This window comes from Lemur catta, chromosome 22, assembly GCF_020740605.2.
Source record: "Lemur catta isolate mLemCat1 chromosome 22, mLemCat1.pri, whole genome shotgun sequence".
NCBI classification, from domain to species: Eukaryota; Metazoa; Chordata; class Mammalia; order Primates; family Lemuridae; genus Lemur; species Lemur catta.
The window spans coordinates 8377254-8402388 of record NC_059149.1 but is presented as its reverse complement, the minus strand read 5'-3'; the positions used below and the strand labels follow the sequence as shown (position 1 = coordinate 8402388).

The window sequence follows — 25135 nt, the reverse complement described above, 5'->3', positions numbered from 1 at the left end:
CAAGGAGTTCGAGACCAGCCTGAGCAAGACCCCATCTCTACTAAAGATAGAAAGAAATTATCTGGACAACTAAAAATATATATAGAAAAAAAAAAATTAGCCGGGCAGTGTGGCGCATGCCTGTAGTCCCAGCTACTCGGGAGGCTGAGGCAGGAGGATCGCTTGAGCCCAGGAGTTTGAGGTTGCTGTGAGCTAGGCAGACGCCATGGCAGTCACTCTAGCCCAGGCAACAAAGTGAGACTCTGTCTCAAAAAAAAAAAAAAAGACATGAAGTGTATTTTTTTCTGTGGATCAAGGTAAAGTGTTTCGATCACAACCAGCTCCCACAGTATCCACTATCACCTACCTGTGTCCCAAGTGCCCTCAAATCTATTAAAGCCAACCCAGACTTTTCTTGAGCTCACGCCATGACAGGTCACAAAATACACACTTGTGTATTTATATAGAATGAATTGCACAAAACAAGTATCTACCTTATTTCAGGTGATTCACTCTTGTATTTCCTATTGTTTCATTTTTTTAATGCCACAAAATAGTTTTCATGATTCACTATTGGGCCGTGACCTGTATTTCTCTAGAGAATAGGAGTGGGCAAAAGGTTGACGTGTAACCTCTCGGGCTGGGGTGGGGAGGGGCAGCCTGGGGAAGGCGTCAGAAGGGAGAACACGCCCATACGCATGGGGGACCGAGAGCATTGCCCCTGGGGAGAGTCTCACGCCTTAGTGACACTTGTTTCCAAGCAGAATCACTTTTGCCCAGAAACTCACTGGATCTCAGCTTCTTGGGAGTCAGGTCATCTAATCCCAGTGCAGCCACCCCCGGGCTTAAGCCTTGGTTTTCCTCCTCTGCTGTCCGCACTTACCAGACGATGAAATTCCACACTCCACGACAAAACAGCCTGGTTGTGCGCTTTGGGAAACCAGTTCTTCTGAAGTTCTCCAAGTACTACAGCAGCACTTCCTAGTATTTTCAGTGTGCAAAAATAGTGCAGGGATGATTGAAGAAGGGTGTTTTGAGTGGACAGAGCATTGATCTACATGGCTGCAGATGCAGATGGTTTACTTGGTGCTTCAAACAAACTGTCTATACTTCCCGATTCCCAACTTATTCATCCATAAAATGAGCAGTACCATCTGCCTCGTCAGAGCGGCTGTGAGGACAGAATGAAATGATAACATGAAAGATTCATGCTGTCAAGTGCTAGGCTGCTGTCAGGTGGTGTTGATAGGAAACGGGTGGGAAAGACAGTGAAAAAGAATGGAGAATACTTGTCCCTAGAGCCAGCTGGTGAGGAACGTATCGCATGCTGTGACCTTTTAAAAGTAACCCCAGTTTGAACTTCCTGACATAGATTAATCCTACTTCCTTAGAACATTGAATAAATGTATAAAGAAATTTCAATACGCAAAACATTGAATAAAGCAATCTGTTTAATCCGGCATTTACTTTCAGCCTCTCTGTGTGCTCTGAAGCAGCACGTGCTGCTGTAGTCTCATGCCCGGCGGTAGGCAGGGCTGGGACAAAATAACCAGGGTTAGAGCAGTCAGGGATGGAGATTAAGTCCCGTCTTGCTTTTCAGCTGTTGGCCTGCAACATTCTTCACTTATGAGTCAGCTTATTATTTTTTTAAGATATCTTACACTTCTTGAAAGTTGAGTTCATTTGGCTTTTCAAGAGAGCCCCTGTTAGAGTGGCAGGGGCTGGTGCTGTTCCAGTGGGTTCAGGGACAAGTGACAGACAGGACAGGCACACTCAGCACATAGATTGGTGATGCTGATTCTCCTGCTACAAGGGCACGAGCAAAGGGAATTCCTTTGTAGTGTCTGTGTTCACTGTAAATTTGCAGCCAGAAATCCATTGAGTTCTGTTGTCTACAGTCTTTCTTGATCCTCAATTGTGAATGTTCTGAGGGACTAAGAGAAGCACCAGAGGACGTGAAATGGGACCCATTTGAAAGGACATTATTGATTGACTTAGCATCTTTATTGAAAACGTTCTAGATTTCCCAGCCCTGAGATAAATCATCTGGCCGATTCTTTGTGATGGTAGATTCTGTAGGTTTTCTATGCTGTTTGATAAGCAACATGAGGACTAAGGAATGTAAAGAAGTTAAGTCCCAGGAGACAGGAAAAAGTGGCTAAAATAGGCCGTGGCACAATTCCTGCCCTCACACCTCATAGGAGCCATTGCGTTGGGAGTGGTGGGGCTTGTGGCATGCGCCAGGCAGGGGCAGCAGGAGCCAACATGCCAGAGAGCCCACTTGCCTGGGTACATCCAGCACTGCCCAAGCCTGGTCTCCACCTGCAGCTCAGAGCCGCCTCTTCTGGACGCCACATCTGTTAGTGTCAAGTTGTTCATCCATCCCCTCGACAAATGAATGAATGCTAAACTTTATAATAGATGTTGATCTTTTCCTTACTGAGAAGATTGTTGGGGGCTTATTTCCCACATTCTCACTCACATGATGGCCGTGGGAAGCACTGAGTGGCCGTTTCCTAGAGTTGACTCAACTCAGGGACTCTGGCTTAAAATAACTCGCAAAAGACTATGAAATGTGTTAATTTAGAATCAGAAACGTAACAACAAGGTGAATAAATGTGTCATCTTGACCTAGTGTATTATTTCCCTTTAGGCCAGTTGCAGTTTCTTGGTAAGAACCAGGGATCAGGAAGTTAATGAGATGACTCAAATGTCCAGGCGCACGTCAGCTACCTACTGTGTGTGACAAATGACTCTAAAACCCAGCCAACAACTGTCTGTCATCTCACTGTTTCTGAGGGTCAGGAACGCTGGCGACCTTGCCGGGTTCCTCTGACTCAGGGTCTCTCCCAGGCTGCGGTCAAGGTATTGACCAGGGCCGCAGGCATCTCCAGTTTGACTCGGGGCAGATCCAGTCCCAAGCTCACAAGGTTGTTGTGGGCCTTGGGTCCGCACTGGCTGCTGGCAGAGACATCGGTTCCTCGCCATGTGGGCCTTTCCACACAGCTCCTCAGAGTCTTTTCATAACTCATCCCAGAAGTGACATCCTGTGACTTGCGCCACATTCTAGAGAGTCGCTAGGTCCAGCCCACACCCAGAGGGAGGCGATTACAAGAGAGGATTAGCACCAGGATGTGGGGGCCCCTGGGGGCTGTTGTAGAGGCTGCCCGCCACGAGAGCCTTCTGCTTCTAGTGAGCTATCCCAGGGTAGAGGTTCTGGGGGACCTTGGACTTCCGTCAGCGTGGTGGGCTGCCCTCTCCCAAATGCTGCTGGAACGGGGACACTGCCAGTTTGTGGCTTTTGTGTGTCCCTTTTCCACGGCCTAAGATGGGTTTCTGTGTTAGGCCCGTGGCTGAGGTCTGCGCTAAAATGATCTGTATGTTTCTGAGCACCTAGAGAGAGGGTGAGGCTGTAGTGACCCTGAAAAGTTTAAAAGCCATTGTTGTGTGTTGACCTTGGACTTTCTGCTCAGTCTTGGGTCAAACAAGATACCAGAGAACTGATTGATTATAATCAATAATTGATCAGTTATACTCACATTTAAGATTATGAAGGTTATTCCCAGGTCACTTCTGTTGGCATTTTGAATGTTCCCAGACTACTAGATCGCTCATCTATACAAAAAGTTTACTTCCCATACATTGGAGGAAATAGCCACCAAAAATGCCTTTTAGAAAGGAAAATAGTACGGAAGTCCACGCTCTTGTGCAAAACAAAATGCTCGCCACACACGGCCCTCTGGAAGCCGAGTTATGACAGAAGTGAGCCCGCAGGTCAGAAGACTCGGCGCTGCCAGAGGGAGCGGGAAACTTAATAGTAGGGAAGAAACCCCAAAAGCAGGCCCAGGCCTTGTGCCGCGTGGCCACTTGTGTGCGTGCAAACACTGGTGTGCACCTGGTGACAGCAGGACGTCGCTGCAGAGCAGTCAAGTTCACAGTGATCCGAACTGTCCGGTGGAAGGCAGGGGTCAGGGTTCAGATATATTTGCCATTTCTGCCTCCTAAGGCCTGAAAGCTAGTAATACATTTTAGAGGCATTCACATCCAAAGTGGCTAAATAAAGACGCGTACAAAGCATCCATATGTAAAAGGAACAGCTGCCACTGTTTTTTAAAAAAAAAGTTCCATTTACATGGAACACATCAGCCCTAGAAACTCGCAGAAAAAGGAGACCTTAACCATGGATGTTTTTATCTTTTATGCATGTGATTCTTTGGTGGCTGACCACTGTGATAAGGGAACTTTGTCCCTTTTGGGTAAGAAGAAAACGTCTCCAGGTTATCTGCTCAACAGAAATTACATCCACCCTGATATTCATCATAACAGTTTTTCTTTACATAGTACTGTAATTAGATGGGTTTTTTTAAAGCTTCCCCCCTACTGTTTTTTTTCTTCATATACATTTTTAAAGGGTGTGATCAACTTAGTACTGAGGAAGTTATTGAAAGGTATTTGGGGTTAAAAAGCTGAAGACCGATGTACTGACTGTGACCCCTTCCCCACAGGGACTGCTGGAGTCCTCCGCCGAGAAGGCCCCTGTGTTGTCGTGTGGCGGGGAGAGCCCCCTGGGCGGAATCTGCCTCAGCGAGTCAGACAAGACGGCCGTGCTCACCTTGATCAGAGAGGAGGTAACGGCCCTGTTGAGTCTGCTTATCAGGACTTATCGGTTCGTGTCTTTGTGAGGCCCACATGCAGCCGGGAGCTCGGGTGTCCTGCACTTTGCTCAGCGCATACAAAGGGCTCCTTGTGCAGCTCCGCATCCATGCGGGAGCCCTGGCTCTCCCATGTCCAGGGAGAAAGAGTTGACAATCCAAAATATTCTTAAAAATGTTTGTACCTTCTTTATCTTTCAATCTTGACTTTTTTCTTTTTTTTTTTTTGAGACAGAGTCTCACTCTGTTGCCCGGGCTAGAGTGCCGTGGCATCAGCCTAGCTCACAGCAACCTCAGACTCCTGGGCTCAAGCGATCCTCCTGCCTCAGCCTCCCGAGTAGCTGGGACTACAGGCATGTGCCACCATGCCCGGCTAATTTTTTCTATATATATATTTTTTAGTTGTCCAGCTAATTTCTTTCTATTTTTAGTAGAGACGGGGTCTGGCTCTTGCTCAGGCTGGTCTTGAACTCCTGAGCTCAAATGATCCACCCACCTCGGCCTCCCAGAGTGCTAGGATTACGGGCGTGAGCCACCGCACCCAGCCTCAATCTTGACATTTTAAATATCTAATTTTGCCAGCTCTGTTCACATATATAACTAAGTCACCGCTTTTATTTTACAGAGGATGTATGCTCATGCCCCAAAGTTCCTTAAATTCTTTACAGTAATATACAGTTGTTTCCTCCTTTTAGCCACTGTTGAATTAAACAGTTCAACTCTCAAATTCCTGTATTGTGTATCTTTTAAACAGCCTCTGTTCAAAATACATCACTCCTTGGCCTTTCTCGGATGATCTGGAAACTATGAAAGACATTGTTATGTGCTAGCGTAACTGTGTACTGTCATGTTACCTGCCTCTTCCATTATATTTCTGTGCTGTATTCTATGCATTTAGTTTGTGTGTTTTCTTAATGATTCCACCTTTTTTTTTTAGATGGGGTGGCAGTTTTATTTTTACAATATGGTGAGAGTGATTAAGCACTCGGCTCTAGGGCTTTTAAAGCTTTATGAAATAGCTTCAGGTTGGATGTCAGCTAGTCCTGCTGTCAGAATGTGCAGCAGCGGTAAGGAGGCCACCGGAATCGTGCGAATGAGAACAGTGTCGAGGTTTTGTGTTCCTAACGTAGACTGTCTTGGGTTAGACCTGGTTGTGTCCTGATTTCGTCTCAGTCTTAAATTCAAACTGTAATAGATCGATTAGGTAAAACCAAGCTGTGTTATACTCTAGATCATCACTAAAGAGATTGAAGCAAATGAATGGAAGAAAAAGTACGAAGAGACCCGACAAGAAGTCTTGGAGATGAGGTTAGACCGGAAGTTTGGGGGAGGGGTTGGATACTTTTATGCATTGTCAGATTTAATGGGGACAAAGTGATGAAAGTGTTTGTTTATCACAGAACCAGCTGTTGACCTTGAGGGCTTGCTCTTTGCACCTTACTTGATGATGGAGAATGTCGTTTCATGAGTTCTTACTCATCCGTTACTATAGCAAAATACTCTAGCTTATCTTGGGTTGTTCAGAACATTACATATAAGCAGAAACCACATGATTCTGGTCTTCTTAAAAGAATTGGCAGAAATTTATACAAAAATATCCATTTGGAATACAGAGTAATAAGATTTATTGATGTGTTCAGTGATGGAGGCATCAAAATTCATAATACTTTTTAAAAATTAATTATTCATGGTAGCCCAAATGACATAACCACCAAATAGATTATATAATAAAAAGCCTGTTAACAGGAAACAAAACCAATTGACTTTAAATGGAAATCTTTTTATTTTTCCTGCTCACTCCTTAGAGTTGTGAGCTGTGAAATGACAAAAGATGGTATCAAAGAAGAGAAGGAAAACAAGCTGAGCTAGCTCACACACTTTATAGTCAGCACGTGAATGATTAAGACACATTTTAAATGTCTACTCTAATTTTTGGCTCTTGTATTGTTTGATTTTTGCACATTTCCTGGGTGTAAGGCCCTGTGCGGGGCTTGGTGGAGAGGAAGGGACATCCCCGGCCCTTAGAGAGCTGACAGTAGCCATCCGCCACAAGTGACGGGGACCACGAGTGAGGGCTGGGGAGGGGTGACAGGATCAGAAGGACCTTGTTGTGCTTCACTAGGAGAAAAGTTAACATGAGGGTGATCTTTAAAGTCGTTGAATAAGTGAAAGACTTAGAATTAAACTTAAATAGAATACAACTTATAAGTGAATCAGAGGGGACAGAGAACCTGAAAGGGTGGATTGGGGCCAGGAAAGCCTGAAGTCAGATCAGGTCTCTTAGGAAGAGCCTGGAATAACGTCTTTAACTTAATTTGTTAACAACTGATTTGTCTAAGTGGAATTAAGCTGTCGAGATATCAAACAGGTGCAAGGAGAAGGTGGAAGCAGTTGTTTCTGTAAATAGAATAAAAGACTTGGTAAACATCAAATCTTAAGAAAAACCTTTTTGAACTTTAATAAACCTTATACGATGTGAAAAAAGAGAGAGAGAGAGAGAGAGCACCTCCAAAGCAGATAAATGGGTTATATAAATTTGTCAGTATATGTTAATGTGTTTAATTGTTTGGGGCAACATTTCTCTAACTTCAGTAGTCTAAAAATTCTCTTCTGATGATAAATTTGTTTTTTTCTTATTTAGGAAAATTGTGGCTGAATATGAAAAGACTATTGCTCAAATGATTGGTAAGGAGAAAAGTTTTTTCCTAGGGTATAAACTGTAGAATCTGTCTTAGTCTGTTTGGGCTGCTATAAGAAAATACTATAAACTGGGTAGCTTATGAACAATAAACATTTATTTCTCACAGTGCTGGAGGCTGGGAAGTTCAAGATCAAGGCACTAGCAGGTTCGGTGTCTGGGGAGGGCCTGGTCCTGTTAGAAGGGGTAGCTAGCTCTTGGGGTCCCTTTTATAAGGGCACTAATCCTTATAAAAGATAGCAGAGCCCTCATGACTTAATCACCTCCCAAAAGTCTTCCCTCCCTTAACACTAGCACACTGGGGCTTAGGTGTCAACATACAAATTTGGGGGGAGGAACATAAACATTCAGACCATAGCAAGATCCATGGGTGATTTTCAAATCATAATACAAAATTCATTTTGTCACTTAGATACAGTCAAGTCTCATGATCCATGGTATGTTCTGTGAAGTTGCTACAAACACTGAATTAGCAAATACTGAACCATTTCTTCTGGGGGAAATACAGGGTTATGTCGTGAGCCTCTGGTCACAACATTTTCATCAGCTGATCAATACATAACATTGTCCTACGTGTGTTTCTGTTTAGAGACACATTAATTAGTACATATTTTTTTATTAATGAACAGTCAACAGCACTCTAAGTCGTGTCTGAACAAAGCTTTCTAACATACGTATTTTAAGATACATTACAGCTTTCTTGTGCTTAGGAACACTAGCCAGCACTTCAGCACTACCCTTAGGGGCATCGACGGTTAGACAACCAACCAAAAGAGCAGAAATGCAAAAGATGTGACACGAAATAGACCACAGAAAGGACCCTTGTTGATAGCATGAAACAAGGCAGAGCCTCACCTCGTTCCACCTCAGCTGGGAATGTGCACGTCAGGTGACAACAGTTTGCTCTGCATCGGTCCACAGATGACTGCATGAGCCCACGAGTGTTGATTTTGGGGTTACAAGTAAATTTTAGCAAGTAGGCGAATTCATAGACTGCGAATAATGAGGACCAGCTGTCGTTAGGTTCATTTTAGAGATAGCAAACACCTGTATCACGTGACGAGCCCTCGTGCAGTACCGCGTGATCGCCTTGCCAAGGCCCCCCCCCCGGGGTCCTTTGTTCGGTGCACGGCCCTTGCCCCACCGCGAGTTGTAGTCTCCCTGCATCAGATTCTCGGTGCACCGAGTAGTGGTGACCAGTCCCCCTGCGCTGCATGTAGAGCCTCTTGTGGTCTGTGTCGTAAGAACTGCCTCCCCGGTCAAAGTCCGGTCTTCCGAGCTTGAGCCCTGCAGTGCTGTTTTCTGCCGCCCACAGCAGCTGGGCCACCCTGTTCCGTCTGTGCAACATTCTCCTCCCAGGTGGCTGCATGGATCCCACCCTCACTTCTTTCCAGTCTCTGCTCAAGTCTCTCCCCGGACAGGCCACTCCATAAATAGCAGCCCCCTCTTGCCCTGGCTTATTTTTCCCCATCCTTTGTCCCCATGCTTCTCAAAACCCCCCTAGCCTGTTAGTCCTTGAGAATGGGAACCTTGTTCCATCCACGGCTGCGTCCCCACTGCGACAGCGCTGCTCGGCTCGCAGACAGTAGCTGGTAACTATTTGTTGAATAAACATGCCGTTACTTCTGACTTGTGATTCCCAGAAGATGAACAAAGGACAAATATGACCTCTCAGAAGAGCTTCCAGCAGCTGACCATGGAGAAGGAGCAGGCTCTGGCCGACCTCAACTCTGTGGAAAGGTCCCTTTCTGATCTCTTCAGGAGATACGAGAACCTGAAAGGCGTTCTGGAAGGGTTCAAGAAGGTAGTGTGTTCCTTTCCTTCCACCTCCTGGCTAGTGATGCATTTTTTGGTGATGGATCATCAATACAGATGCCAGATTGGGGAGGGGAGGCCATTTAAACAGGCGCTCGTGGCCGCTGGCCTTGGACCTTCTATTCCAGGGAAGCTGGATTTTTTCTGCTCCCAGGCGTCTGGCCCACTGGCTGGCGTGTCTTGGTCGTTCCTCTAGTGGGTCAAGGCAGTAACCCCCAGACACGACTGGAGTGTGGTGTGGGGTGCAAGAGCTAGAATGCTCAGAACTTAGTGGAATTCTAGAAATGTTCTCTTTGATAATTCACCTTTTCAATATTGGAAGTAGAAAGAATTTCATATCACTGAAAAATTTAAGGTGCATGTTCTAGAAGACATTAAGTGTAATATTTCAAACTTAAATGTAAATAAGCATATTGATTTAGTTTAATTGCACACTATCAATATGACACATTTATAGCAGTGAAATTTCTTTATTTTCATGAGACTGGCCAGTTTATCTAATATGGAGTCAAAGTGTCATTTACTTTTGAATAACTGCTTTCCTAAAGTCGGCGTATTGGTATGACTGAACCTTACTGCATGATGTTGAAAATTAATGTGAAGAAATTATGTGGAATTTCTGCAGTGCGAATTGCATGTGTTTATTTCAGATCACCACGTAGTGTAAATTAAAGGCATCTGAATTAATTGGGTTTACCCAGTTTTTAAAAAATGAAAACTCTGATTCATGGTAGATTGCTAGTAGAAGAAACAAAATGACCTGTTTAATTTAAATTTTCACTTCGGAACAGAATGAAGAAGCCTTGAAAAAATGTGCTCAGGATTACTTGGCCAGAGTTAAACAAGAGGAACAGCGGTATCAGGCCCTCAAAATCCACGCCGAAGAAAAACTAGACAAGTACGAGCTTATACACTGGAATTTCACTTTTCATGAGATTGTAGGCAGATTCACAGAGGCAAAAAAAAATCATTGTTTTGCAAGTCCAGGTTGTATTTGTATGTGTATGTTTTATTTCAGTTTTTGAACCATCTTTACGTGGTTGAAACATTAAAAAAGCATAAAAAGGTATTTCTCTCCCACCCCTGTGCCCCTGCCCTGGGTTCCCACCTCTCTGCACACCTCAGGTAATCACTGTCGTTGGCTTCTGTTTTTCCTTCCAGATACACCTTTTTCCTTTTCTTTTCTATACATATGATAGCATGCCTCACTTCTTTTTACTTAACAGCATAATTTTGAAAATCTTTCCATGTCAATCCATGAAGAGCTCCCTCATTTTTTTCAATAGCCACGTGGTATTCCAGTGTTGGAATTCACCATTTCTTTAATCAAGGTCAGTTAAAATCTTTTGCTGCCACAGAGGACGCTGCAGGAAATAACCTTGGTGATCATCTCACTTGCACGTGACTTGTCTTTATGATCTGTGTGATAGAAAAGGAATTGCTTGACCAAAGAATATATGAGTTTATAATTACAGTAAATATTATCAAATTGGCCTCGTTAGACCTATGTGAGTATAGCCCCCCATACAACATACGAAAGCATCTCTTTTCCCTACAGCTTTGGCAACAGATCAACTTTTTGGTTTTCTGCAAATCTTATAGATAAAAATGGCATTTCAGTGTAGGCTTTTGTTTGGGTTTTTTTGGCAAGCAACAGAGCATTATTTTATTTGATGTAATTTTGATGTGAATTTATCTTGTGAGTGAAATTGAATATATTGCAGCATTTATTTATTCATATATTTGCTTTACTGTGAATGACTATTCTTTGCCCATTTTTCTATTGTCAGTTTATATATTTTATATATTAGGGACACCAGCACTTTGTGATGTGAATTTTGAATAATTTTCCAGTTTTATCATTTATCTTTTGGCTCTGCCACTGGTGTTTTTTGGTATGCAGAAATTTATTTTTATGCATTGAGATTTATTAGTCATTTCTTCTGCAGCTTCTAGACTCCCTGTCACAGTAGGGAAGATCTTCCCCACGCTGGAGAGAAAATGTTCTCCCAGCTTTTCCTTATGCTTCGTGGCTTAATTTTTTAAATCTCTAATTCCAGTACATTTGGAATTTATCCTAGGGAATGGTATCCAACTTTATTGTTTAACTAAAATACACAACTTGTACATTTTGCTGCCTGTATTTCTGGGTTTTTTTTTTTTTTTTTTTTGAGACAGAGTCTCGCTCTGTTGCCCAGGCTAGAGTGTCGTGGCGTCAGCCTAGCTCACAGCAACCTCAAACTCCTGGACTCAAGTGATCCTTCTGCCTCGGCCTCCCAAGTACCTGGGACTACAGGCATGTGCCACTGTGCCTGGCAAATTTTTTCTTCCCATGTATTTTTAGATGTCCAGCTGATTTCTTTCTATTTTTAGTAAAGACAGGGTCTTGCTCTTGCTCAGGCTGGTCTCGAACTCCTGAGCTCAAATGATCCTCCTACCTCAGCCTCAGAGTTCTAGGATTACAGGGGTGAGCCACCTCGCCCGGCCTGTATTTCTATTTGTAATAACTCTTAAGTCCCCTTTCCTCTTCCCACTCCCATAGTAGTGTAATTAGGTTCATTGTATATCTCTACAGAGGTGATACATGTCCCTGTACACACTATACACAGGGTATTGTATATCCCTCTAGTGTTTTCTTTTTGTCTTTACAATACTTCAAGATGGTTTCAAACATTTTGTTTTTTACTTTAAAAAAATACTATATTGGAGTCATACTATATAAATTTCCTTAATAGTATAACATAGCCATGTTTTCATGTTAGAACACATAGCTCAGTCTAAATCTTTTTATTAGATCGTGGGACTATGACACTTCTTTACTGATGGGCATTTAGATAGTTTCAAACGTTCTTTCGACTGCAAACCACGCTGCCGTGAACATTCTTGTGCACTCACCGGTGTTCCAGGCAGGTGTATTTCTGTGAAATGATAACTGAAAGTGGAGCTGCTGGTCGGAGACTGTGTCCATTTTCAGTTGTCCCAGTCACCGTCACATCGTCCTCCGCAAAGGCAGTGCCAGTTTTCATCCCTCCCATCGGCACATGGGCTTGTTTTCTTTATTTTGGCCAACACAGGGCAAGATGACCTTCGTTAATTTTTGCCAATTGGATAAATTTTAAAAGTTTATCATTTTAATTTACATGCCACTGATTACTAGTGAGACTTTAGTGTCCTTTTGTCAGGTAAATGGCTGTTTATCAACTGGTATTTATAGATTTTAAGATTTCCTTTTCATCTCATTAGTAAAGTCACTTCTTCTAATTCTGTCTCACAGACATCAGTGGTTAGTATCCTGACGCTTTAACTGTGATAATCCCAAAATGATCCAGCCTACGATTGTACTGGGTTAAAAAAATCTGATTGTTTTAGCAGCCGTTCTGTGATTCTATTTTCTAGTAAAATGTGAATTTTAGGAGCCATTGTAGCCCTTGAGGTTGATTCTACCATTGGTTTGTGCCATGGAGACTTCCTTGGCAGTTGTCTGCAAACTGAATTTTTATAAATGAAAATGTAATTATTACTATTTAGGTCACCGATTCTTGTTCTTCTCTTATTGTGCTGTCAGCACGTTGGGTCTGTACCTCACAGGTGTCAGCGGTTAGTGTCCTGACTCCAGCTGTGACGACGGTTAACCATGTGCTTTTTGTCTCTGTATTCTACCAACACAACCACACGCAGAGCCAATGAGGAGATCGCTCAGGTGCGGACGAAAGCGAAGGCCGAGAGTGCGGCTCTCCACGCTGGACTCCGGAAGGAGCAGATGAAGGTGGAGTCCCTGGAAAGGGCCCTTCAGCAGAAGGTACAGAAAGGGCTTTGGTGTGGACGGCCACAGGGACACTCGCTTTTCCTCCTCGGCAGGGACTAGACTAGCTTCGGTCCTTGGTGTACTTGGCTTGTGATCTGGATGAAAGGGGCCTTGCCTTTTTACTCAGACACTTCAATCTAGCTCCTTTGTGAACAGATTCGGTGGAGACAAGTCCAATCATTAAATTTCCAGGCATACTGTGTGGGGATCGTCCCGGGCAGGGTACAGAGGAAGTTGTATTTTAACTGAAGTTCAGGGGATCACACACTTCTTGGTTGGGGTCAGGAGGCTGCCTTTCTTTCTTTTTGTTTTTTAAGCAGTATATGAAGCCATCTTCCTCCTTCATTGGTTTGGGCCAGTGGTCCTCAGTTGGGGGCAGTTTTGCCCTCCAGGGGACACTAGGCAATATCTGAAGATTTATTTCTTTGGTTGTCACAACTGGGAGATGCTAGTAGCATCTGGTGGGGAAGAGGCCAGGGGTGTCGTTAAACATCCTGCAACGCACAGGACACCCACCCACTTCCTAAGAAAGACACGCCCATCCCAAAACATCAGTAGTGCTGCAAGTTGCAAAACTGCTATAGATAAATGAAAATCAACAGTAGCAATAATCCCTGTTTCCCACTACTAAGCAATTTGTAGCTTTCTTTTTTTATATGTCTCCAGTGTTTCTTACTAACATCTCCAATTATGTACTCAAGTGACATCCATTCAGCGAGAGCAGGAGTTTTTATCATGGAGTCTGATAGCCCCTAAAACAGTGTTTCCTGGAATGTGCATGCTCCAGAATCCCAGGTCCCTGGAGATGCTGGTAGATTGAGTGAGACCCAGATACTGGTGTTTTTAGCAAGTACCCCAGGTAATTCCTATGATAACTAGAAAATATGGGAACTAAGAGGTTCATGGACAAGCTCCGAGGTCTGTGACTGTCCTCACCATGTACTCAATTTAAGCATAATTTCGTGAGTACAAGAACATTTTCCAGGGGAGGAGATAGCCTTCCTTTTCATAAAGGATCCCTGATGTAGAAAAGTTAAAAATCACTGAATTAGAATGTCTAGGTAGGGTACAGCCAGTGTTGGGACTATTTAGCTACGGTTCCCTTTATCTCAGAAAACAAAGTGGCCTGCATGATTGTATCGTTTGTCTTTCAGAACCAAGAAATCGAAGAACTGACAAAAATCTGTGACGAGCTGATTGCAAAGCTGGGAAAGACTGACTGAGATTCCCCTGTTAGCTCCACAGATCTGCATTTGGCTGCTTCTCTCGTGACCACAATTATCTTGCCTTATCCAGGAATAATTGTCCCTTTGCAGAGAAAAAAAAAAAAAAACCTAAAAAAAGCACATGCCTACTGCTGCCTGTCCTGCTTTGCTGCCGGTGCAACGGCCCTGGAAGAAACCCCAGAGTGTCGCAGTCTCGAGAGGAGGGTGAACCCACAGTGCGGGGGTCTGTCTGTCCCCGTCCGCAGGTCCAGCTAGACAGGCTGCTGAGTTTGGGTTTGTGAGTTCTCTACCTTCGGTTTGTTTTAAAGTCATCTTTACTGTTCCAAATATGTTAAATTTATGGTTTTGTGGCTACTGTTTGGGATCATCTTTCTCTACCACCTGTCTGATTATTTTGTGACCTATTTATTTAATCTTTTAATTTTCAATATCAGTGGTTTTATTTAAGGAGATAATTTGGCCTATGTTTACTTCCAGTTTATAAACAAGAAGGGGCTCTGGTTACCCTTTTCTGTACACACTCACACAGACGTATGTATTTGTATTTGCTGCTGCTTTTTCCCCTGAAGCATAGTCAAATAAGAACTTCCTACCGAAGACCATATTTCCTTGAATTCTGAGCCAGAACTAAATAGAGTCCCGGCTCAGAATGCCAGCTTAAGACTTTGGGGGATTGAGGATGTGAAGATTGCAGACTCAGGCTTTCCCATCTGGGGAGGACTGTGCCAGGACATTTTGTTGCTCCGGTATTGGGACACTGCCCGGCTTTGATGGGCACGGCCCTTTGGGCATAGTCCCCAGACCGGGAGTCGTGGCGTCTCCTCTCTGGGTGAACAGCTCTGTGGGGCTCCTTCCACGCTGGGGGTTGGTGAATCTGCCCTACCGTCATTTAGTCTCCTCTGCTTCCACTTGTTGATACAAAATCAACATTTAATCTTTGTTATCTTTCTGTTTTAAATAGGCAAAGAAAATCTACTTGTAAAAGGTTTAGATTTGTGTAATGAAAAGGTAACTGTAGCCCCATTGCCAATTATAAGGTGAAGGAACAGTTGTTTTTTTAATAAGTGTGATGCATTATTCTTCAGGTGATTAAAAAAATAAAGCAAAAAATCCTTTCCAACTTAAGATAGAACTTTTAACAAAACAGGCAGTAAAAAAATAATGCGAACCACAGCCCATTTTGAGTATTTTTAAACAAAACACAATTTGAATGCGGGGAGGGGCATGCAGGGAGAAGGCCTTTACTAACAAAACCAAATTCCTCCAGCTCTTACTGGACTCAGTTCAGAGTGGTGGGACATTAACCCCAAAATGAAAATTGTCCATGTAATGCCAGTGAATTCCCTTCCATCTGATAGGCAAAACCAAATCCATGCAAGTGTTCTAAAGCACTCTTTTGTCTTAATCTTACACCCTGAAAGTCTTCCTGGTGGTATGCACTATATTCAGTACACGTACGTTTTCCTATTCTTCTTGTAAAACTGTTGCATGATCCAACTTCCGCAATGAATTGTGCCTAGTGGAGAACCTCTATAGATCTTAAAAAATGAGTTTTTCTTTAGCAATGTATTATTCACATGGGTGCAATCTTTAGCCCCAGGGAGGTCAATAATGTCTTTTAAAGCCAGAAGTCACGTTTTACCAATATGCATTTATAATTGGTGCTTAGGCTGTATTTTAAAGCCTATTGTCTTAACATTTTGTACAAAAAAGAACAACAGAAATTATCTGTGGTTTGAGAAGTGGCTTGACAATCATTTGGGCTTTGAAAGCAGTCACTGTGGTTTAATATGAATGCTGTGCTAATAGTCATAGTATCAAATACAAGTGTCTCCTGCCGGCGTAACTGATTTCTAAGTCCTCTACTACTAAGGAAATTGATCTTACGTTTTGCAGAAAGAAACCTTGATTGCTAAACCTTTTTGCTGCTGTGTTTTGGTGACATATCCATGTTTACTTGTTTTATACTGATCTGCTTTAAGTATGAAAGGCATGTAGTGGTCTCCACTATAAATCCTTAGTCCTCTTTTTAAGCTTACTGTGTATAAAGAAAGTAGCCACGTGTTAAAACAGAGTAATGACAATCCTTCCCCAGCATACTGCTAGAAAAGACCCCTTAAAACTCCACCCTCCTGAGTGGAGCTGCTGCACAAGGCGTACCAAGGCCCTTGCTAAGTTGTGTTTGCCACCAGCGCCTCAGCCGTGACCATTCTAACTTAATAAATGGATACTCTCCAATACTGATAAAAATGCAGCTTTTACAGCTGGTAAGTTAAGATTATACACTGGGCAGTGTGAAACTTGTGTGTTTTTCTTAAAAAATGAAAAAAAAAATACTTTTTAGAACTCCGGAGAGTAAGAGCATAATATAGAGTTTGCTTCAACACATGTGACGGCCACATAGCTTGCGAGGCAAGAAAACCCTGTTCCAAAAGGGACATGGCAGGAAGCTGCTGGCTGGGGCAGTGATTTGGGAATATTAGGTGTTTTTTCTGAGACTCTGGTCAGGATTCAGAGCCATCTCTCTAGCTTTTGACTTTGCCAAAGCATAGACAGCCTTTGTCTGACAGTGCTTCAGTTGGAGAATTTGCTGGAAGTCAGACTGCAGTCTGCCATCGGCCTGGCTCGACCGTCAGCTCCAGTCAGAGCTCCCGAGGCTGACTTTATTTGGAGAAGCTCCTCGAAGCCGGTGACCTACCCAAACCTTTTGTTCTGTCAGACTGTTCTGGAAATGTTGAGAAGCCCAGTTTTCTCACGTGGCTTCTAGCTCCTTCAGACTCAGCCCGAATTAGGAAGCCCAGAAGCACTTGCCGGTGAGAAGCCGAGGGTCTGGCAGCCTTCCCGATGGTATGGGACCTGGGGGGATTTGTGTTTCGCTTCGGAGGAAAGCACACGTTGAACTTCCTCTCCAGCCAGTTCCCTTTCTGCCTGTCCCACACTCTGTGTAACTCTGCGACATTTGTTAGACTGCTTGAATCAGCTCTAACTACAAACAGGGAGAATAACGGCCCCCAGCGTGCCGGGCTGACTAAAGTGGCCGGATTGAAGCACTCGCTTTCAGTCAAGGTAACAAAGGGCTCAGCGGTGGCTCTAAAGCTCCAAAAGGAGTTTTGTAAGAGCAGGGCCTTGGTGAGTCTTGTGCACACTGAGTTGGACGTGATTCAACGCATGCATTTTTAGTGCAGTGAAAGCTCTAAAGCTGCCCTTTATTTCCTTTTGGTTTTTCATTTGAATTGGTAGCCATCTCATGAATTGTTCATGCCTGTTGTCTCTCTGTGGCCGTGGGGCCGCGAGCTTGCCCTCAGCCCCTGTTTCTGACCGTATTCTCTCGGGAAAAGAGAAAACGAGGTATTGAAAGATTAAGTGATTCCCGAAAAGGATTTTAAAGTAAAGATGTATATATTCTGAAGAATTTAAAAGATAACATTATTTGCTTATTAAAGAACAAATATAGTCTGGGAATCCCAGAATGTCAAGCCAAAGGTCTAAGAAGTCATCTTCAAATATTTTAATAAAGAAGTATTTTGAGGAGACATCTATCCAAAAAAGGTTTGACTGGCCTCCAGATTCCAGTTAGTTTTAAAAAGCAATTGACCACTAAATCCTTGAGTCTCCCATATAGTCGAGGTAAAGAAACTGAGTCTTGTCTCCAAGGCTCTCTGGAAGGAAACGCAGACGGCCGCGTTCTCCAGCGAAGACCGGCTCCCTGGTGCCAGAGCTTGCGTTCGGGAGACTAAAGATTGCACTTTCTGTAGTTTTTCGTCCAAATGCAATCCCATTTCTGTGCCTCTTAGCATGCAGTTAGATTTGGACAAACAAGATTCCTAAGGAATGACTTTATTAACTATAATATGGTTACAGCTATTATATAAATATATATTCTGGTTATAGTTCTAACGTGGAGACTGTGTGCAATGCTGGCTGTGGCGTCTGCATCGTGCTCTAGTGCTTTAATGCCGCAGAGGAGGCAGGCTCAGCGCTGGGGTGTGGCCCGAACCTTCCCTGTGTTGGTCCTTCGCCTTGGAACCCTCAAGAGGCCTCTGCCTTTCAGTGGTATCTGAAACGGACTCCAAAAAAGCATTTCCTAATCACATTGTTAACCGATATTCTGCATTTATGAAAGGATTTTCAAATGGACATATGAAAATTGTGAACCCTGAAAGTGCCCCCAGTCCAGACACAGGGCAGCGTGTAGGTCACCACGCCACAGCCTCAGCCCTTCCCAGGCGCCAGGAGAGGCTCCAAGGTTTCTTTTCCGTCTCAGAGGCGGCAGTGAACTTCTCGGTGTTGCTGTAGTGAGTGTGTGTTTGCCAATAGGTCCCCATCGTACCAGTGTGCCAACCGGTCACATCCTTTGCACATCTGCTTCCACTGTGTCCCCGCGGGTGCCACGGAGCGTGTGAGGAGCCTCTCGTCCGCAGGGACGAGCGCTGCACTGACTACTGCGATCAGGAGTGTGTCGTGTGGAATAATCATCTACATAAATTTTTTATGCACAGTAATTTCCCTTTTTATATGTCAAGTAAATATTTGTAAAAGTTATACTCACACAAATTATTATAATGATTACTAATATATTTTTTCCATGTTTCATTGCCTGAATAAAAACTGTTTACCACTGTTAGATTCAGGGGTGTGTGTGGTGTCGGTATTTTTCCTGGTTATAAGTCGTTTTGTCCCCAAGTGTGAAAATTTATGGCAGCCTCACTTCCGCGAGCTGCCTATTGCAGCCTAAAAATAGAAAAGATGACATTTTCTCTACACTCATTTTGTGGGGTTTTATGCATGTGGCTGGGCGTGTAATTAAAACAAACTTTGAAATTCAGACCTAGCCATCCAAATTTCCCTGCCTTCACATCTGTGCAAACAAAGTTTTTAGCTGGGTGCTTCTTGGTTTTGCTTAGAGTCTGGTTGTCTGCCCTGGCACATTTCAAGTCATAAGAATATAAGTCACCCCAAGCTTTCTGACTCATCGAAGGACACAGGGTAAGCCAGAACTGTGTAAACACTGCCGAACAGCCCACAGAAAATAGTTGACGTTTTCTGTTTCTTCCAGGTTAGTACAGTACCAGGAAAAACTTTTCCAATACCGGCCAGGCCAACTCTCCGCTGAAAGGGGTAGGAGGTCAGGCAGGAAATTTCGTGGGTTGGTATCGCAGGGAAAGATAAGAGGACAGTTAAGGTTCCATTGTACAACCTAGTTGCTCATCCACTAAGTGAATGGAAAATAAGAGCGTGATCGCTACTTGCTGCATCGTAAGACATCGCAGCCCACAGAGTTCCTGAAAGGATGTTTCTCACCCGTGTGCTCCTGAACTGCCAGGAGAGAATCTCATGAAATCACAGAAGGAGGTGGCACTGCCATTTGCAAAATGCTAATAAAGACAGTAGAAATCTCTTTCAGAGATTTATCGGGAAGAATAAGATGGAAATTTACCTTGCTCTCTTACAGAATTTTATTCTTAGATAAGAGCACCAGTGTTTTTCCAATTTACACAAATAGGGGATCACGACATCATTTTAGTTAGTAGCAATCAATATTTTAATAAGCAAATATCAGAGGGCATTGTACAAGTGAAACGTAAGTATTGCTTCATGAAATTTGTTTCAGATATAAATAAACGTGTACTGTGAGGTCATGACAAAAAATGAATTTCTTGCTGTGGCTGTGGGTGAAAGTATGAACAACCCTGATCCAGCCAGCTTAAGTCCTTTTACAATTGAAAGACGCAGAGAAGTGACAGGGCCAAGACTGTGTGGCTTATGTGTCAGCGAACATTGCTACCCTCACTCAAAATGGGCAAAAAAAAAAAATTGCCATTTAGTCCTTTTCAAGCTCTTGAAATTCAGTTCCTCCCAGACTTGGGTAGTATTTATATCATTTTCTAAGTTCACAGGCATTTAAGGGCCAGTCAAAACCAAATACCTTTTTTCTGTAGTCATTCTCATTTACCAAATACTGGTGCATTTGCAGAGTACATTGCAGAGTTTAAAGTGTAATGGGAAGAGTTTCTGAGGGATACTTAGCTAAAGAGCAATTGTGTTCACGTTTGATTGAAACTGTGTTTACATATCAACGACGTACTGATTTAAAATTGTTCTTTCCCAGAAGAAAGCCAGTGTCTGTCTACCGTTCTTAGCCCAGTTGTGAGTTGCAGGTTATTTTATCTAAGTTAGTTATGTGCCTGAGGGTGGGGACACAGTGTACGTATGATCTGTGAGATAAATCTAACCCCAAGACGGGACAAGGTGACGTGGAATTGTCAAGCTGTGTGGGGCAGACTAAGTGGAAAGGAAGAACTTAATAGCAAGGATGTGCAAACTGGGTGGGGCAATACCAGTATTGAACACACACTCTGGGTTCGGCCAAGGTTCGGATCCCAGCTTCTCAATTAGGTCACCTGCCTGGACTACCAGATCCTGGGATAACAGTTCCAACTTCATACCGCGGTTGTGGTGACGACAGCATTAATGTTTGCGTAGTACTTGGCTCTTAGGTCCTTAAATACATGATGATTATCACCTAAACCTCAAGTGTAAGAAATTTTCAAATAGTGACTCCCCCTTAGAACCAAATAATTTTGGTAGTTTTGTTAGGCATCTCAAAATAACAAAGCTTTGAAAGTTTCAAGAGCTAGCTAACTTTGTTGTTTTATCTGAGAACAGTAGGAAGTGGAGGAATGGAAAATTAGCTGAAGACAAGAGACCTCGAAGTTGGGGTGATTGAGCTTTTAGATGGGGAACGGGTGTCCCTGTGTGTCCTAGACCATACCAAGACCCCCCAGACCTGTACCAGCCACAAAATAGTGGGTGTTTCAATGATCTCTAGTTTGTCTTTGCCAAAATGAGAAAACAAACTCCGAAGTTTGATTCCCATGGGAATATATATTCAAGAACATGCTGAAAGGCCGGGCGCGGTGGCTCACGCCTGTAATCCTAGCACTCTGGGAGGCCGAGGCGGGTGGATCGCTCGAGGTCAGGAGTTCTGAGACCAGCCTGAGCAAGAGCAAGACCCCGTCTCTACTAAAAATAGAAAGAAATTATCTGGCCAACTAAAAATCTATATAGAAAAAATTGGCTGGGCATGGTGGCGCATGCCTGTAGTCCCAGCTACTCGGGAGGCTGAGGCAGTAGGATTGCTTAAGCCCAGGAGTTTGAGGTTGCTGTGAGCTAGGCTGATGCCACGGCACTCACTCTAGCCTGGGCAACAAAGCGAGACTCTGTCTCAAAAAAAAAAAAAAAAAAAAAAAAAAGAACATGCTGAAGATATACCTCAGTTAACAGAAATCCATTTGTTGGCCAATATGAAGGCAACAGTAACGACCTGAGTACCCCGAGTGCCAGATTCCTTCCTTTACAGATATGGCACATTGGCCACGTTGGTGAAAAAAATTTTTTTAAGTGATGTGGGAAAATGAGGCTAAAAAACATGAGTTAGCTAAGGAGGTGGAGCTGGCATTTGACCCAGGTTTCTTCGATCCCATCTCAAATGCCATTCCATACATGTGGCATACTTTGGAATATGTTACTCAACAGTGCAAAGGAGGACGTTCTGTTCACTAAGTGAATTTCGTTGCTATTTCTTCACCTCAAGTGGGAATATTTCAAGGGACATCAGAGAAGCTTTCCACGACCTTTTCACCAAAGTTCAATAGTGTGAGAGTATGAACCTAGCCGGAGATGCACATTAGCTACAATATTGGAAAGGCATTTTTAAGGGAAAACAAAGCTCCAATTCTCCTTCCTTTCAGGCACCCTCATTTTGTGGGAAGAGCTTTGGCATGAAAGGCTGAGACAAACTAGGTTCCAGTCCTAGTTTTGGTCACTGCAGTGGGCAGTCTTCTAATGCTCTCATTTGGGCTGAGAACAGCAGAGGTCCCCTCATGTGATTTCGTGATTTTGTAAGTTTCTCTAAAATGCTACCTATGAGACAAACGGTCCCCCAGTTTCCCTTTAAAAATCATTAAAATGCCTGCTTGAGATGTGTTGACAGTCGTGGACTTGCCCCGAGTTGGTGAGCCCACAAAATTTGTTCCCACGTCTGCTTCAGCTACAGCATTCGGAGGTGAAGTAGCCAGGCCACGCCGCACCAGGGAAGGGTCTGGGCTCAAACCCCAACCGACATCAAGCCCCTGCTCATCCTCTCTGCCGGGCTGCACCTCTCTAGACTTCAGTGCTGTCTGCAGGATGAAAGAGTTGGGTTATATTCTCTAAGGCCCCCTCCAAGGGTGAGAGTGTCATTACGGCCACTGTTCCTAACTTTCCTACGTTTTAAGCAGACACATTCTGAACATTTCCCCCAAATTTGCCCAGAGACTCAGGAGTTCAGTTGCATGCCTTGCGAAGGCGGCCACCTGTATTTTCTGCACTTCTGAGAATAAATTGACAAAATGTGCTGAGTTCTTAGGATGTGCAAACTCATAATCACAAATACTCAATGGTAAGACGTTGTATAGACTTAGACATTTTTGTTCTAGACATCAAAAGTGACAACACAATTAGCTAACTGGGTGCATTCAGGCATAATCACAATATTTTACTAAAATATTAAGAGTCCAAGACAGCCTCTCTCGGTGATGTGCGATAATGAATGTGCCTTTTGTTTCACAGAAAGACTGGCACTTACTGTAATTTGTCTGTTTTGTCGTCCTGACTTTTCCAGACACATTTTTTTCTTTCTCCATTTCCGTTGATTATGACAACACAAATTTCCAGCAAAAAGAAGTCTAAGATAAGAGTTTACATCCTGCATCAGCTGCCAGTGAAAATGTGTGAGAATGGCCACTAGAGGGCTCCACTCCCAAAGCTTAGCGTCTGTAGGGCCTGTTCTTCCAACTGCGGGTCAAAACCTATTTTAGAGGATATGAATTAGAAGGAAAAAACCCCAAAAGAGTGAGTGCTTGTTGTACAAGCAAACAGTGACAGTCTATGTGCTGTTTCAGGAAACTTATTACACTCACATGTGTATATGTGTACTGGGTGGCAAACTGCAAATGTCTTGGGTTGGAGCCTGAAAGGTTAAAAGTTTTAAAAAGCTTAAAAGCTACCAACTTTAGGCCGTGGAGGAGAGGGGATCGTTGGATCAGTCCAGGATTTTACGGGAGTAAAAAGTAAGTAATGATTGCAACATCCATCTTTTAAAAGTAAGCTACAGAGTGAGAACACTTAGTAACTAACAACCACAGTGTACGGCAACATGAAGAAGAAATTAAAACTTTACAACAGCAACATGAGCTGCATTCAGAAAACAGGACGTAAAAATTCTTTTCTGATCCTCAATTGAGAAGGAAAGAAGAAAAGTGGAAGTTAGAAGGGGAGGATATAAAGAATAAAATCCTGTGGACCTAAAAGTGCTCTAAAAAATAAAGTCTATTAAAAAAAAAAAAAAAGAATAAAAGCAAAATTCCTCCTCCTTTCTTCCGCCATAGTCAACACAGCAAACTCTGCCTCCTCCTCCAGGCAGCAGAGGGCGGACGACTTAGGTTCAGAGTCCCATTTCTGCTTTGCTACCGCTGCCAAAAACTAACCTGACTCACCACTGAAACAATGAAACCTCCTCTGTCAGAAGCAAGAATTCTCCTTGACTACAAGTTCTCAGACTTGATTCTCTTTGCACATTTCAATTCTAAATTGCAAATGTTCGTATCTGTTGTAAACAAGATCTTTTATTTTTAAGCCTTAACTAGATTTGGGTGATGTTTTATCCGTCAGTGTCACTCTGCCATGGAGTAAACCACAAGCAATTAATACATGCGTGTGAAATGAGTAAGTGACTTAGTCACCGGGTTCCACGTGTGTTCAAAAGTGTGATCAAATTCAAGGCTGAATGCCAGGGTTTGAGTTAAAGAAATAAGCTTAAGGAGACACCAGGAGACTCACCGCAGTGTCACACGGACATAAATCAAGGGTATTCAGAGGTCTGGTAAAATAATTGGTCAGTTGGGATATTGGGAAACAACCACCAGCTTGTGCAAACATTTTAAAATTATTCTGGAATAATTTCAGATTTGCAGAGAAGTTGCAAAGATTCTCTAAACTTTTCTTCCTTTTGTGGTTAGCTTTCAACTTCCACCTTTTTCTCTTTTCTTTTTTAAAAATTTTTATAGGTTATATTTGTCCATATTTATGGGGTACATTTGAGGCTTTGTTACATACATAGAATGTATAATGACCAAGTCAGGGTATCTGGAGTAACCATCACCTCAAGTATTTATCATTTCCATGTGTTGGGAACATTTTGAGTCCTCTTTTTTAGCTACTTTGAAACGTACAATACATTGTTGTTAGCTATACTCCCCCCACTCTGCTGTCAAACATGAGACTTACTCCTTCTATCTCACTGTATTTTTGTACCCATTAGCCAACCTCCTCACCTGCCCCTCCCCCTGCCCGTCCCCTGGAAACCATCATTCTACGCTCCACCTCCCCGAGAGCCACTTTTTTAGCTCCCACGTATGAGTGAGAACATGTGAAATTTGTCTTTACGTGCCTGGTTTATTTCACTTAACTAATGACCTCCAGTTCCACCCATGTTGCTGCAAACGACAGGATTTCATTTTTTTGACTGACCAAATGGCATATTCAGTGTACAACGGTATTAATATATTGTGTGTAGAGACCACACTTTCTCTATCCATTCCTCCACTGATGGACACCCGGGTTGATCCTGTATCTCCGTTGCTGTGAACAGCGAGCGCTGCAGTGAACAGGCGAGTGCAGGTATCCCTTTGACATATCCATTTCTTTTTTTTCTTTCTTCTTTTTTTTTTTTTTTTGAGACAGAGTCTCGCTCTGTCGCCCGGGCTAGAGTGAGTGCCGTGGCGTCAGCCTAGCTCACAGCAACCTCAAACTCCGGGGCTCAAGCAATCCTCCTGCCTCAGCCTCCCGAGTAGCTGGGACTACAGGCATGCGCCACCATGCCCGGCTCATTTTTTCTATATATATTTTAGCTGTCCATATA

General features: G+C 43.3%; 1 protein-coding gene across 6 annotated transcripts in view; it reads left to right on the top strand.

Moving 5' to 3' along the window:
• Positions 1-18799, top strand: part of TACC1 (transforming acidic coiled-coil containing protein 1) — a 103318-nt gene extending 84519 nt beyond the window's left edge. For all 6 annotated transcript variants that reach the window (XM_045535845.1, XM_045535848.1, XM_045535843.1 and 3 more), the window contains 7 exons: positions 4485-4607; positions 5863-5939; positions 7273-7316; positions 8973-9133; positions 9936-10042; positions 12823-12943; positions 14104-18799. In XM_045535845.1, coding sequence (XP_045391801.1) covers positions 4485-4607; positions 5863-5939; positions 7273-7316; positions 8973-9133; positions 9936-10042; positions 12823-12943; positions 14104-14172 — 702 coding nt within the window. In that variant the 3' untranslated portion in view covers positions 14173-18799. The remainder of the gene's footprint in view (positions 1-4484; positions 4608-5862; positions 5940-7272; positions 7317-8972; positions 9134-9935; positions 10043-12822; positions 12944-14103) is intronic.
• Positions 18800-25135: the final 6336 nt, after the last annotated feature.